This window comes from Struthio camelus, chromosome Z, assembly GCF_040807025.1.
Source record: "Struthio camelus isolate bStrCam1 chromosome Z, bStrCam1.hap1, whole genome shotgun sequence".
Lineage (NCBI taxonomy): Eukaryota > Metazoa > Chordata > Aves > Struthioniformes > Struthionidae > Struthio > Struthio camelus.
Window position 1 is genome coordinate 36,806,560 of NC_090982.1, and position 16,770 is coordinate 36,823,329.

The window sequence follows — 16,770 nt, forward strand, 5'->3', positions numbered from 1 at the left end:
AAGTTCGTTATCTTATTAGCATGAAAACTGCCAAAGAACGTGAAAACACAACAAGAAACGTTCTCCAGACACTTCCTTTTATTGAGACACTGAAAAAGTTAAATGCACAAAGGCTTTGTGTTAGTTCTAAATATTTCCTCTATTTAAGCAGCATTTACAGCTCATGTATAGTTCTTGAGTCATCTTAAGATGCAAGATACTTTTGCGGTAGCAGCTTCATAGATCAGTGAATGCCAACACTCCACAACCCTGTTTAAAATAATAAAGTCCAGATGGAATGACAGAAAGGAGACAGTACACCATTCTGTGCAGTGACCAGGATCGTATTTCAAAAGTGAAAAAATCAAAGTTATTCAGCCTTACCTCCACTTGGTTCTTAATACTTTCCTTATGCATTTCACCTCCTATCCAAAAAAAGTGATGTCTATAATAAACAGAAAAGGCATTTTGTAGGTTTTCCTAAAAAAACAATGAGCCTACACAAATGACAATCAATTATTTTTAAATGTTCAAGGAAAATATGTCCTCTACTTAAAAAAAATATATATACACACACACACACCAATGCAGACATGTTTCTTCACGCAAAAATATCTTCAAAGTATACATTATTTCCAGTCTATTCCAGTTCCTTATGTATTGCAAACTACTATGTTTATTAGGACAATTTCAACAGACAGCCACTTCACAGTTAGAATGTATTGCTTCTCAAGTAATAAATACTAATCTTTAGTAAAAAATTAATAACATTTATTGTTGATCACTATTTACCATCCTGATGCTCCCACTTAGCTGAAACTTTGATCCCAGTCCTTGGCAGGGGTAAAATACATAGATTAGTTAATTCAAATCAAGAATCTGGACTTTTATTTTAAATAGAAACTTTGAAGTTCAAGATCAGGCTCTTATCGGTTTGATCCACCCCACAGCATCTTGCTGAATAGCTTTCCATTTATTTACCAAGATCCAGCCTCGCTCCCACATCTGATGGAATGCGAGAAGAAGTCTGGCTTCACCCAAACATAACCACAAAGCAACTGAAACAGGCTTATTCATACATTTATCAGCCTAGAGAGAGCATTGAGATTCTAAGCACTCTAACAGGCTTCCAGTCTGACTTCCTAATGTCAAAAGTTTAAACAGAATCACCTGCTGTCTCTCTAACCCCAGCCAACCCTTCTTCCCCACAGCCATCATTCCCTTCATCTGCTTGCCATGTCAAACAGAGACATTTCTCAAAAGAGCCAAAATGAAGAGGGCCAGACATCTTTAAGCTGACATGGAATATCTCTCTCCACCAGCTAGATTGCCTGAGCTTCTTAATTTCTACCAGAGACCGTGTATACAGCCCATCAGTAGAACACACATTATGAAAATACTTCAATTGCTATTAACCATAAGTCATTATACTTCACTGTGATCTAAGCGCTGATTTTCTAAGCACTATACGCGGCATCAGTAGACACAGGCAGTTTTACCAATGTTTTAATGCTAGGTATAAGTTTGCTAAACGAATTGGTGGATAATGTCTCTTAATGACTTATTTGAACTTTTGTGTGCTCAGAACCACTCAGTCATGGCTTTGAAACTCCCCAAAATGCCATTGCTTCCTGCCAATTTAGGTGCCATCACTTCATTTAAAAAAAAGTAAAAACCAAACACACACACACACACACCTAAAGTTTGCTTCTAGCTCTCAATAGCAGCAACAAAAATTCTCCCCGTCTGCAGACAATTTGAAACACAATGTGAGCAGTGAACATAGATTTTGCAACCTAATATTTCATTGTTAATTAGTGATTTGTTTGCCTTCATAGGCTTACCCTGAACTCCAAAACCATTTACTAGGCTGTGTTAGGGTCCAAGCACCTCATTTGTCCCCAACTTATACATTAAAGGCTTGAGTTTGTCTTTGACAATTCGATTTGCATAATCAAAAACAAAGACATTTCACAAAGTAGAGCAGCTCTCATTTCCAGCTGTCATAATCTTTGAGGGCCTTGAGAAAGCCAATTATTCTGCACTTCAGTTCCAACCTGTAAAATGGAAATTAGCTTTCTTCCTCATGTTTTTGCTCTTTTAAATTGTTGGCTTCTCACAGGCTCTTAAAGTCTCTCTCTCCTAAGGGAGAGAGACTCATAAATGTCAACGGAATAGCAATACTCATTCACATTGGGGTGAAGGTTTCTTTATGCTGCACAGACAGCAGAGTCACTATTTCAGAGTCACTATTTCTGATACCAGCAGCAACAATCACAAAAGTGCCTAAACAAAACTTTAGCTGGTTTACCTGAATGTACACAGGTGAGAAGCTTGGAAAGTCAGTACAAATTCGGTCACTACGAATTGAAGGAAACAACACAGACTATAGGCATCTAATGCACAACATTCAACAAAATATAACTAGATTTGGTAGCATGATTCAACCATATGATACATGAAGATTTGAATTAAACGTGTTTAACATTTTATTTTAACAATTTTCTTTCGCAAAAATAGTACTGTAGTCCTTGTAGCAGCAACCAAAAAGGCACATAATTATAAAACAACCCAGAATACAGATCAGATAGAATACAAAGTTTTTCAACAGGTATTCTCAAAAAAAACCAAAAAAACCTGAAATACACAGTTATAGTTTCCATTTTATAAAAAAGTTACAGTTTACTGTCATTCTCCCTTACCACTTTTCTGGGATTGGTGTAACGTCTCTGTTCATCTGTGCTTATCAAAAATCCTTATAGCATAACCTGCAAATAATTATTTTCCAATGATGTGAGGATTTTAGGCGTATATATTGAGTTGCATTTCAGTAGTATTTGTAGCACCTAAAATCTTAATATCTATTTGTGAGTTTTCCCCTCTAAGGTATAGCTGTTTAGAGATGCAACTTGGCACACACATTTTAGTCCTTCAACGCTGTTTGAATAAGCTGATATTCAGTGTCTGTTTCAGAACTTTGGTTCTTTCCTCATGTTGTTTATGCCTCCTCTTCAAGACTGGTGCAAAGTCGCCCTGACTGAACATATTATAATGAAATTGCACCAATTTCACAATTTAGAGGTTTCATTTTAAGTACTTAAGTTAAAAACAAGAAAAACCTTACCCACAGTATGTCAAACATGCATATATTTACATACGAAACACAGTAAGCAAATAGTGTTTAATATGAATTTGTCATTTAGAAAATGGAATTATCCGGCCAGAGATTCTGAAAAACTAGCTTCCGGAAATGGTTAACTAATAAGAACTGAAGTTCCCACTATGAACTTAATATAGCTGAAAAATATCCCTTAACGTGTTACTCTTTCCCTTTCGGCAGTATGAGGAACAAGCTATCTTCCTTTTGGGGAAAAAGAAAAATCCCTGAAAATTATTTCAGTTCCCATATTCTGAGACAATTCAGGGAAAATTATTCATTTTAAATGTTTTTTGGGGAAAAAATGAACATTTACACATATTTTTGAAAACATCCAATGGTGTGAGAAAATATATTTAAGGCTTTTTAAGATGAAACTTATAAGAACTTGTGGGCGATTTCGATATTACATTTTAAGGAGAGCTACTAAATGGTAGAGTTTGAAGTTGTAAATACCCTGTGTCATTCACCAATTCCGAAATTCAGCATTCTTTCCCTCACTGCATTTGTACTATTCTGGAACAATCTTGTTACTCAGTCCGGCTTCAGTGCCATCAGTGGACGAACTTGAATATCTGAAGTGGAAGCCAAGACGCTATACAGTGTAAAACAATGTGTCCTGATAATTTGAGGAAAACAGGTATCCAAAACAGCAGTCTAATTCAGTACAGACTGTGCAGCTTCCCTAATAAGTGATGCAGCCTTGTCCAGTTCTTGTTCTGTTTGTTCCACTGTTACCACTACTCGAATACTAGGAGAAAAAAAAAAAAAAAAACACAGAGCAGTCCTTAGTTTTAGGCTTTTCTTGTACTAAGTTTAACACACATTAAAATTGTTAACTCCAGGGAAAGGATTATGAATTTAAATTCAGCCAGATATATGACTAAACAAAAATGGTCAGACTACTTTTTTCCAAACACACAAGAAACGCGTAATTTTAACCGGTCTCTTTCTCACCTGCAGACATGCAGTTCATGGAAATATGCCTGGTAAACAGGCAAGGACAATATCATGCTGAAATCTAAGATTTGGGTAGTTTTCATACAGTTATTTCAGCATATTAGCCATCCTATAACAGTCACTGGAAATATACTTCAAAAAGCAGGGTTTTTTTCCCACCTAACATACTATTCAATCTAAGCTACTTAACAGACCACCCTCAACATTGTATGAAAAGAGAGATAAAGAGTCATATCCAATAAAAGGTAACAATATACTGACTTTCTACTAACCTAGGCGGGGGAAGACACTTTTCTTCTTTCTCCAGATAGCAGGCCTGAGTTAATGCAATGCCACTATTCATGCACTACAGATAAAGAAAACACAGCAGTCATCAATCTGCGAACTTCAGGTGACATATCCTTGCGATCACTGAAGACATTCACCAAGATTTCATGAGTTTGGTATCAGAAAAATCATTAGTTCTTTCCCAAATGGGGGTTCTGAAGATTGTACAAAAAGTCTTTCATTAGAATATTAAATCATATTTGAATATATTTTAAAGGTGAATCAACTATACTCTTCCTCTAGTGTAGTCTTGTTTACCTGCCACCTGAAATATACTTGATTCTCATCAACCTCCACCTCCTTCACATAAGAGAAAGAGAACCACTGTGTATGAAAGATGGAAAAAATACTAAGTACAAAATGTAACAAGATTCTTCACATATCCATGGACTCAAACAAGCAATATTACAGAAAATTACATCTCCAACTGTTCAAATATACCAACAGAACTCTGTTCAAGGGATAGCCTGTATTCCCACAAATACCATCAGTTTCCTAAGCAATTGCTTTAAACGTAAATTTAACCTGAGCTTTGAAGTACATAATAGGAAATAATCATTTTCTGCAGTACAAAGTTCAAAGGCATATTTTTTTTTAATCGAGTGATACACCATCTGCAGCCAGAAATGGTTAGAAGATGGCATTTAATACAGCCCTATAGATAGCAAAGAAACTGGGTTTCAGGGCAGGCATTCCTGCAAGACATTCCAGCAAGTTACCCAAAAACTAGGGTGGCTACTCTACCCATATACACTTGATTCATTATTCAAATTAAAAGGCAATGATATATTTTAAACACTGTGGGGACACTTACATAATCTACAACTCTTTTCAGTAACTTCACATCATTTTCTCGAGATCCACAGCTCTCTTCCAATTGTAGGTGCAATGCTGGAGAAAAAGATTCTCCCACTAGTTTTAAGCCAGAAATCCTAAAATAAATAAGAAACTTTTAACATACATCCTACCTGAACAAAGTGTTAAAGTTCTAGGCAGTGAGTGCTTCTACTTTCCAGGCAAGGAGTGAGAAGAGAGGGATATCCCACAGAAACTTGTCTTTCCTAAGGAGTTCACTAAATCTCACTATAGTACGTTTTTGTATTACAACAGCCAACTCCTCCTTTTGCAAAACAGATCAAGGATTCAAAATAAAGGATTTTGAAAGGATCTTTTCCAAAATCTAGGAGAATTGTTAATGCCAGGCCTACATTTTGCTGATAACAATACAGCTACCTAACTCAGGTCTTTGGAATCTGCATTAGGAAAATCAGTAATAATAAATCTTTCTGCCTACTTATGAGATGAGAGGAAATAAGGTCTATTTTTGGCAATACTTCTGATTTTTAATTATTTCTGCAGAAAATCTTTAGAATATCTTCTACTATTGGGTCAAAAGCTCTTCTAAAAACCAGTTACATTAACAGAACAACTCCCATGTCCGTATGTGCAAACGGCAGTTAATTAGGTTTTTAGAATTTGATTGCTACAGTGCTGAAACACGACCTCATTACACCCCACAGCTTGTTTACCCCATGTACTAGTACAGGCTTAGGGCTGACCTGCTGGAAAGCAGCTCTGCAGAAAAGGACCTGACGGTCCTGGGGGCCAAATTGACTATGAGTCAGCAATGTGCCCTTGTGGCCAAGAAGGCCAATGGTATCCTGGGCAGCATTAGGAAAAAACATTGCCAGTAGATCGAGGAAGGTGATCCTCCCGCTCTGTTCAGCCCTGGTGAGGCCACCTCTGGAGTACTGTGTCCAGTTCTGGGCTCCCCAGTACGAGAGAGTCCAGCGGAGGGCTACAAAGATGATGAGGGGACTGGAGTATCTCTCCTCTGAGGAAAGGCTGAGAGAACTGGGCCTGTTCAGGCTGGAGAAGAGAAGACTGAGGGGGGATCTTATCAATGCATTTAAATATTTGACAGGAACACTTAAAGAGGATGGGAACAGACTCCTTTCCCTGGTGCCCAATGGCAGGACAAGAGGCAAAGGGAACAAACTGAAACAGGAAGTTCTCTCTGAATCTAAGGACAAACTTTACTGTGAAGGTGACAGAGGCACTGGAACAGGCTGCCCAGAGCTGTGGAGTCTCCATCCTTGGACATACTTAAAAGCCATGTGGACAGGGTCCTGGGCAATATACTCTAGGCGACCCTCCTCGAGCAAGAGGGTTGCACTAGATAATCTTTAAAGGTCCCTTTCAACCTCAATTGTTCTGTGATTCTGTGATACACAGGACTGAACTACTTGCTTGGGTGTTAGATACAGGTTCTTAAAGGAAGACCTCCACGCTCAAAATTTAGCGGATCCCATAAATGCACATGTCTACCATCCACCATAATTTCGATTTCCTGACTTTGGTGAGCTTGCATCGCACAGACACACGTAAATTTATCCTCTTATTTTCAGGTAAGTCTTTACTTTCACAAAGCTCAAAACCCACTCAGAACAGAAAAGATGTCAAACCCATAAACGTAAAACTGGAGCCTACAAGAGAAAGAATGGACACTGCAAACACACTAAAACAATTATAAGCTTGAAAAAAAAAAAAAAAAGTGTACTCTAACATGAAAAGCATCTTGCATTATTTCTACAACACTATGTCAGTTCACAGTCCAGTCCAGAAAGACAGGTCAAACTGGCATCCTCTTCTTTGGCTACAAAATTGCAAACATTCTGGTGTCATTTACCTACACTTGCACACAAAGAAAACGGAAGCAATTTCTTTAATGCATACGCACATACAGTGCAAGTGTCCCACTATAACAGTACATATCTAGTGATCAGGGAAGACAAAGTCTGATAATGCAAGGAACCAGGAAAAACAGTCCAAGGTCCATCTACAAAGTAGAAAAACAAACGGAATATTCACTATAACGCAACAGTTATTTGTTACGTTCTCTAAGAGTGACCTCACATTTAAGTAGTATAATTCTAAAAGTAGGGAGGTGACAGTAAAAGTCACACAAAGCTTTATCGTAATTTAAACTCTGTTCTCCAGCAAATGAATTTAAGACAAAATATGCATTTGATAAACTACAAAGATCAGAAACTACTCACTACAATTAGGTTTTGTTTCAGATGGACATACTATTAGCTTGTAATTATACACCATGCAGTCTTCAATTAAAACAGGTAATCATAAACAGCATCTCCCTCCCACCTCCTCCCACCCCTCAAAGAAGAAACAAGAAAAGATGGGTAGGAAGCAAGCTTTGTGTCACTTCCATTCAAACTCCAAGCCTTTGCCCAAACATGCTTTTTATTAGCTACACACCTCCTCATAGAGCCTGCTTACAAGTCTCAAACTTAAGTTTAATCTAAAAACTTCTTCTGTCAGCCACAGCTGTAGTAAACCAAACTATATAATTCTTCCCATCTAACTATTTGAAGAAACACCAAGAGCTTAACATAACATTTTCTGATGACAGTATTTTAACATTCACAAAGAGCATTAACTATGTTTTCCTGAATCTTTGCCAAATTAAAATCAAACAAATATTCTGAAGTCCAATGCACGCATGCCTAAGTTTCCTGAAATCACAATTCCCTTTCCACAGGAAAGGCTGCAAAAAAGGCAGGCTTCATTCTGAAAGAAAAATGTACAAATGTCACGCAAAAACAAAAGACGTCTGAAAGATCTGTTTTTTAAGTAACAAAGGAACAAAACTGGGTTCCTGAACTGTAAGGCTCCTTTTAAGGCTACTTCTATATTAGTCAATTAAACATGCTTTGGACTGTTCTCTGGCTCCAAGGCCAATGGGTATGGAATTACTCACATCCATACTTTCAAGATGCGAGTCGCCAAGTCAGGGTGGCCACATCTAAACTGTCTATTGGGAGTGGTTCCTGGCTCATGCTAACTTCTGAACTGTATCCAGGAATTGTTTCAAAGAGTGCTATTTGGCCTGGACCAAAACCATGCCACAGACCATTCTAACAATGTAATAGTATAGACAATCGAGTTCCAGTGCCCAGGAATGTTTCCTGGCCTTAATTTACGAGTTTAGATGTAACCTCACGGAGCTCCCTGAAAGGGTGTACCTCAAAGCTCTCCGCACCTCAGTTCGGAGGTTGAGCCTCAAAACTGAGCAACAAGGCTAGAGTCTTAGCCTTCAAGAATTCTGCAAAATTCTGAGAATTCTCCAATAAAATTCTCAGCCAAGTCTAGGATATGCAGTGAGTAATGAACTATTTAAGGAATATCACTTACTGCTTTTATACATTTTTAAGCAAGCACAAAATCCTGTCCCCATTCTATCCTGTCCCCATGCACCAGAGCTGCTTCATTTCTATTTACAAAGATCCTACAGGTTTTTAAGTACAGCACAGACAGCCACGTTACTTATGACTATTTAGAAAGCTAGAAATATCCCTAACTTGTGTTAGTTGAGCATCCCACTGCTTGCTGTATTTTCTTATGCTATATAAGCTGCCACAGACAGTAAGAAAGTAATTCTTTGAGGGGTTGAGAAGAACTGTTTTCCTTCCATAAACCAGCACTTGGCTTGTACCCAATATGGGAAGAAACACCAGTCATTCTTTTAACTTATAACACTATTTTTTTTCCACTGCCCATACAGAGATCAAAATTTGGGGCGGGGTTATTCATGAACCCATCCTTACACACTAAGCTCTAAAACATACAGGTTTGTTACACTTTGGCTAAAGACAAATTTTCTTTATTTTTAATTTATTCCTCTCACTTGTTTTATTATGAGAAAAAAGAAAAGCTGTGCATTCTTTTTCACTTCCTTTGTGCACAGTTCTATTCTCCTTTTATGCTCCCTTTTAAACTGACAGTTCTATTCTATCTCAGGGAGAGCACAACCAAAAACTGGAGTCAAACAGTAGCCGGGATTACTGAGGGAGAAGAGTGTGTTTAATGTAACTGCATTAAAAAAAAAAACATATTCTGAAAACTTTGCTTTCTGTTTAAACAGTTGCACATATTTTGCAGCAAGGCTACTAATTAAAAACAAAACAAAAGCCTACATCACACTGGATCATGCAAATATTAGTTCAAACATTCCCTCCAATATTGCTTTATACACCTGCTGAGATAGTTCACCTGCTACAAAGCCGCCCAATCATCTGATATTATTGAATCCTACAAGTTCTTTTCCAGCGTGACCAAGAAGTAACTCCCTTTGCAATTTCTGCAATTTGACCTGTGTATTATCACACTATTTTCCATAAGGCAGAAATAGAAAAATCCTATTATAGGACACTTAGGCACTTGTTAAGGACACTTATTTTGTCCACTCGTTAATTTGTGACTATAGTCATCACTGAAAGAATTTAAGGGAAAAAAGATAGTATTAGTCAGAGGATAATCAAGCGTTAGCCATGTGTTATCCAGTACTGTTTTGTAGTGGATATTAACAAATAAAAGGTTGATCATTTCCTTACACACGGTTCGCTCTTGCATTTTAAATGTATTTATAATTGCCACTTTACAATGGCAAGTATAGAAGAACATTACAATTACTTTCCCTTTCACCTCATTCATAAGATGCTGTTACTAGTAAAGAAAAGACACTAACAATTTTTAATTGACTGTAAAATATTTCAAATTCTGGAGCATCTGTATGTTTTTGATGTGGAAGTCTATGAGTTTTCAAACCGCTATTTAAACAAAACATAATAAAAGGAGACTAGGATTATTTTATGGCAGGATTATTCCTTATAAACTGAATGTTGCTAAAGAGAGTTACAAAAGTTCTAACATAAAAATTGGGCTAAGCAAACATAAAAATTGGGCTAAGCAGTAAACTGCTGTCAAAACACAGATGCTTGTTTGAGATAACAAGTAACTCATACCGAATAACTGAACAATGTGTTTAAAAAAAAAAAAAAGCCAGTACCATTAATAATGCATTATAGATTTGGAGTGTGTGTGTTTAGTTTTTATGCATTTCTGTATATGTAACAGAAATATATACGTTGAAGAAAAATAATTGTAAAATATAGGCGTTTTATATATCTAATCTGCAAACTATAGTAATTGAATAGACAGGGAAAAGTCCATAGTTTTTACTATCAAATACCGTCAGAAAAAAAATACAATTAGTCAATATAGCCACCTTTTAAAACAGATTACTGTTAGGAAATTTTTAAACAGAATTCCTATTTTTCAGATAAACGCTAGCAGTTTGCTTTATGCCTTCAGAATAATCAATACTTCTGATACTATTAGACATTCAAATCTCATATCTAACAACAATATTGTATATAAGTTGATTGCAAGGTGCTTTTTTCCATTTGAAATAGTATCAACTAAGCTATGCCCGTAACTATAATCGTATCAAATGCTTTTACTTACACATTTCTTTTACCATGATTATCAATACTTAGCACCATCAAAAAAATCGCTGCACCTTCTTGAAGACTTAAATATCTATGAGCTTGTAAACATCTTCTTCACTTCTTATTTCAATACCCATAGAGGGATTTAGAAAATACATCTAAAAATTCCAGTTTAAGCATCAGTAACATCAGAAACACTTTTGGGCAAGGAGAGTTCTTTAAAGTTGGGCTTATAAAGGGATGGACAGATTGACAACAGCACAAAACTCCCATAAAGGGATGGACAGATTTGACAACAGCACAAAACCCCCACAACAAAACAAACAAAAAAAACCCCAAACCCACCCTCAACAACAAACAAACAGCTTACCCTTGTAAAGCTCTGTGAATTCGCTTGCATTTTCCCTGGAGAATCTGAAAAATGTCTAGACAAAAAACAAACAAACAAACAAACAAAACTCCCAAAAACTCAGACCTTGTTTCTGCTTTACTTTTCTGTAAGTCTAAGATTAGAAAAACATTTGGAAAGAAAATTAATTTATTAAAGCACTAATTCTCTTCACTACTCTTCATAATGTTCTTCAACTCCCATTTCTGCCATGAAACGGCAGGCTTTTTAAGATCCGACAGACACGTTATTTCCCTTTATCTCTGCTCCTGCTGCATGAATGCTCCCCATTCATGATCATGGGGAAAGGATGACACAAACACTTAGCAGGGGGATTGAAATGACTGATCCAATTTATACATTTGTACAAAATATCTACAGCCAAGCAGATTTCTGCTCCTTGATCCTTTCACCTGCTTATTGCCAATTCTCAAACAGGAAATTTTGACTCCTGTATCTGCAAACCGTGGTTCCTTCCCTAAGTAAAAGTCAGCCCTTCACCACAGCTAGCAATCCCAAAACCTACTCTCAATTTTTTGTTTAACTTTTGAGGATGAGGCAGGGACTACAGAGGACCCTTCTGCTTGGATTTTTCTTTCTTTTTTTATTTGTGACAAATCAAATACTGCAGCTCCCTGCAGATCTCCTTTGGCCTATTGGTAGTAATGAAGGAGGACAAAAAAAAAATCTCAAAAACCAAACACAATTTGGCCAGTTTTGTCTCTGCTTATACCGCTTTCCCCCAAAATTCATTCTTAGCTTCTAGAAACAAGAGCTTTCCAACTTCATCCCAATGTCCTGTACTTAGTCCTGTCAAAACGTGAAGTGATTATGCCATAATCCTGCCTGAGATACTTGCTTGGATGCTCACTTGGAGAACGACAGTAATCACCACCACCAGAGTGAAAGCGGAAAGGAAAGAGTCTTTTAATTCTGAAGAAATATTTCCCTACTCTTTTGTCTTTAAATTTCCGTTTCTCCATTTGTCCTAAAGACGCTTATTTTCAAGGAAGGAGCAGACAATAAGTCTGTAAAGCAGAACAATAACTTCTTATCTGGAGCTCAACAGTTGCCTTCTCTGGCCCTTCTGGCCTCAAGTAATTCATTTTCATCAGGGAGAAGGATGAGGTAAAAAAAAGTTATTAAAAAGAAAAGCAGGAGGGAAAGTTATAAAAAGAAAAATAATTATAAGTGTAAAACTGATTAGCTGAAGAGAGAGAACATATAAACAAAGAAAGGTAAAGAATCAAAGTACAGAGAAATACAATTTATTAGTTTGGGGTGAAAAAAAGATTGAAGAATAGGATTTTCCTGAATTAAGTACCTGGATTATCTTCCATAATATTCAGAGCCTCAATAGCAGCAGCAGCTAACAAAGGAGGTAGGGATGCAGAAAAGCAGTAGCCCTGACCAGACAACCGCTGGGGGGGGGAAAAAAAAATCCACTGTTTTGTTTGTAACAATATAACAATATAGAAAATGTTTTACAAGTAAATGTATTTAAATTTAAAGTAGGTCTCTTATCAGTCTATAAAGTTTTGCAGAACAAGAAAGTTTCTATATAGAATCAAATGCTGTGTAATAATTTGTATCATAACATAGCTTGTAAGTCAATAAACCACTCCTATTTCTCAGTAACTAATCCTGCCCTGCCATATAAAAATAAGACTTGGCTTACCTGATGATCAATAACAAAAGATCTTCCACAACAAAATCCTCCAATAGAAGCCAGTGAATTTTCCATGTTTGCACTGATAAGATCTATATCATCAATCTGCCATTTAAATTAACAAGTTATTAAGAAACGGCTTTGATCAAATCAAGACTTACTATAAAATACATTCAAACGTGTCTTATTTCGTATTATCATAAATACTAGAGAATGTCCAGCATGAAATCACATATTCAAGTGCAGCTGCAATTGAAATAATTTCAAACTATACAAAAGGGACTTTAGAAATTAACATTTATAGCTCTGTATATAATTTACACCAGAGCACTCTTTCAGGCTTTGCAATGTACAGAACACAAATAGAAAAAAAAAAATTATATGGATATGGACCACGACTCTTCCAAAGCACTCACTGGCAAGGTGTCCTTTAAAAATTTAAGTAGTCCCACAGAAGTCAATAAGTTATGTGACTAAAACTGAGCACAAGCCTAGTTAAATCAGAGTTTGGACCTCAGAGACATAATTGTCTTATTTCACTCATTAGTTGCAAACAAACAAGTTACTTTTGCCACGCTCTGTAATGCATACAGATGACCATCACTACAAATTTCTATTTTCAGTAGACAAGACTGAAAGACTGTGTGTGTGAAAGTATTTTACATATAAGCCAATTAATCAGATTGTGGTTGGCAAGCATCACAGCAGCACTGTTTGTTTCCTTTTCTAAAGCTGTTTATCATTCATTTTCACTTTTTCACACTCTGGATTGATCAGTTAAAGTGAAAACAAAGAAGGAGTAGGAGTATAAAGCAGGGAGAAGATGAAATGTCATAATTAGATATGCGACTTCTTAGCTGCACTCTGACACTGCCCTGAGGAGGCAAGTAAAAGATGCTCCACACTGAGGAGACACTGGCTGCCAAAAGAGCATTTCTTCTTTCCCCAGCTCAGGTGGTTGTGGCAGAAAAGAACTGCAAGGATTCCAAAATATATAAATCATTCTAGGTCAATACTCCTCAGCAGAAGAAAAACCATAAAAGATACACTTGCTGTGTTGGGAAAATATTTTGGCTGAATCTGCCAGTAAAGGAGTAGGACAATACCTTTGAAAGAACTAACAAAAAGGGACTAACAAAAGCTTTCTCCCATTTCTTTTTACCCTGGAGTCAAGGCAGTAGACCAGAGTGGGCATTGGGAAGTGGCCATTGAGAAGACTTTTCTGACTTACCCCTAACTCCCAAAGACATATGGAGCTGGAAAACATTACAACCGTCATTTCACTGAGCACCAAAAAAAAAGTATAAAATTATGCACTGTAAAAATTCCTTTGTTTATCTTCCTCACTAAAGATACATATTGTAAAAAAATATTTCAAGTAAGTGGGTGAAAGAAAATAGTGCCAAGCCCTGAACACTTTACTGCTGATAACTGGACAGAGGGAAAAGCATGTTAAGGATACCGTCATACACTAGTAAATACTGTTAATGCCACAAGAAACCAGTAGCAGAATTTGCCTCTCTACAGGTCTCTTGTTTACAACAAAAAAAATGCAAGAAAATGGCACTTACATTTATGCCAAAGTGTTCAGTAATTCCTCGTCCATGCTCCCCAAGGACTCCAAAGGAAAGGCTCTCCTCCAAAAAAATTCTAACTTTGTATTTATACTTCAGTTTTATCTAAAACAATGAAAATAATACAAAACACAGGACAAACTCATCAGAATTTGGTAACAAAATGGGTGGGGGAGACAAGGTAAATACAGGCAACTACAGTATCCTGAATACTGCAAAGATGTCGGCTCTAGAGTTGAGTTCTGTCGTTAAGACCTGGAAAAAGTTTTCTAACCGTTCCCATGCTGTTTAACACTAAAGAAAGAGTACATTTCATAAATGCCAAAGGTCACGTACAAAAAAATAACCTATCAAGAAGAAACAAAGTTTATCAAACACTTTCAAAATAATACGCTTTCACAGCATTTCTTGACCTACAGGCTGCATAACAAGCCAATTTATGTTGAATAATAAACGTGTTCCTTGGAGTCACTGTTTATTACCGCCATGTGAAGATTTCTTTGAAATTCTGTATTTTTTTTGATATAATTTTAGTTTAACAATTCCGTTTCACATAGCTTTTGAGAATATAGTAGATTTTACAGGCTGAAAACTAAGACCTTAACTTGATATTTATTTCCCAGTCTATTACTACTTACTGATCAGGAGTTTCCATAAAACGTCAGTCTGGGATCCCCATTTCATGAATGTTTGAGAAAGAAAGGAGATAAATTGAAAATTATATCCAAAGCTTTTCTTTGTAGGCTTAATTGCACAATATTACTGTTTTATTAGTCATGTGTGTTCATACACAAAGTTTAAAAAGCAAACTCAAACCACTTACCAATTCTGGAAGAGGGCAGACATCTCCTGTATTCATATACAATCCTTCCACCACAATAAACCTTCGAGTTACACGGGCCTTGCGAGGATTCTTCAGAGAAAGATACGGTTTCAGTTCATATCAACAGTTACTAACAAATGAAGCTCTGACGGTTTTTTGGGAAGGAGGTAACGGGAAGGGAAGGAAGATAATGTCTCCTTTTAAAGTCAGTTTTTACTTTAGTCTAAATTTAGTATTTATCATTTGTAACAGAGGTTGAAATGTGTCACTGGACTATTTTTCTTCATTTTTCTAATAGTTTTAAAACTTCTAACTCTTACACAAAATTTGTTACAAAACAAGGAAACTTAAACCATAACCAATTAATTTGAACATTACGCATAAAATAGAAACAATACAGTACAGAACAAATACTGCAAATCTAGGTCTCTACTACATTCAGAACAGCTCTGTTCCCTCATTAGTCGGAGCATTTAGAAGGCTTTTCAACAACTGGTTTATGCAACCGGATTCTCAATGCAGCACAATCCTCTTAGAAGCAGTTGACTTCACAAGACAAGATCCAGAAGTATTCATAACTTTCAAGTCACAGTCTGGTCTCTGGATAATAAAGGCCATAAGAATATCCTGCACTGGTTTCTGTTTAAACTGTGATCGTAGGATTTGACTTTTGCTGTTCTAAAATGACATTCTATTCAAAAACTGTTAGCAATGGAAAAACCGTAAGTTGTTCCACGGGTTACACTACCCTCAGCATTAATATTCACCACTTATTTCTTCAGCACTGCCCAGTTTTAATTTCTTATCATTTGATTGTGCTAAACCTTTACATAAAATGAAAGGATGTTCAAATTATGGTTCCCTTGTTACTTACTTTAATGCCCTAGATCAGAAAATACCAATAGGATTTAAGCTTTATCACCTTTTCCAGTTCCTGGGAAAAGATTTAAAGAACGTTTGTCTTTCCTAAGTGGCAGGTACCAAAACCAGGTACAGCCCACTTTTCAAGCTGCCCCACCTCTAGCAGTAAGACCTACCCCTTCCTACTCAGGATGTCTTGATTATACACATATGGACTACATTAAGCTTGCTGGCCCCCAACTTACGTTCACATTCAGCTAGCTACATTAAGAAACTTTAATCACGTAGCTTAGCCAAAGCACTCTGCTCCAACAAACCAAGTGTGTTATGCAGACAGATCACAACACTACTCTGTCAACTAAATCTAAAATCTCATGTAAAGATTATTTAACAAGATGCATTTTCCATAAACGCATGTAGACTAGCTTCTTTAAATTTGCTATTAATCAGATCTATTATTGATTTCGATTGATGTTAAGCTGATTGGCTTACAATTATCCACTTTATCTAGTTTACTTTTTCTAAGTGTTAAAACAACATGAGCTTTCTTCCAGTCGTCTTCAACTTCCCCAGCATTCTGTGACTGAGGGACGTAACGGAGCTAGTTCTTCAGCAGATTCTTTTAAAACTCGTACACACAAGTTATCTGGACTTGCTGAGGCTGATTTTAGTAGCTGCTTTTGGATACCCCTCTGTATTACTGCCAGAGTATGAAGTCAGTCAT

At 36.6% G+C, this 16,770-nt stretch overlaps 1 protein-coding gene across 1 annotated transcript in view; it reads right to left on the reverse strand.

Moving 5' to 3' along the window:
* Positions 1 to 2,388: 2,388 nt before the first annotated feature.
* The window catches only part of LOC104150308 (serine palmitoyltransferase 1), a 35,885-nt gene continuing 21,503 nt past the window's right edge, over positions 2,389 to 16,770 (reverse strand). The window contains exons 8-15 of the mRNA XM_068926596.1: positions 15,186 to 15,275; positions 14,360 to 14,467; positions 12,798 to 12,893; positions 12,444 to 12,540; positions 11,102 to 11,156; positions 5,238 to 5,355; positions 4,369 to 4,442; positions 2,389 to 3,887 (exon numbers count right to left, since the gene is read on the reverse strand). Of these exons, the coding sequence (XP_068782697.1) occupies positions 3,794 to 3,887; positions 4,369 to 4,442; positions 5,238 to 5,355; positions 11,102 to 11,156; positions 12,444 to 12,540; positions 12,798 to 12,893; positions 14,360 to 14,467; positions 15,186 to 15,275 (732 nt within the window). The 3' untranslated portion in view covers positions 2,389 to 3,793. The remainder of the gene's footprint in view (positions 3,888 to 4,368; positions 4,443 to 5,237; positions 5,356 to 11,101; positions 11,157 to 12,443; positions 12,541 to 12,797; positions 12,894 to 14,359; positions 14,468 to 15,185; positions 15,276 to 16,770) is intronic.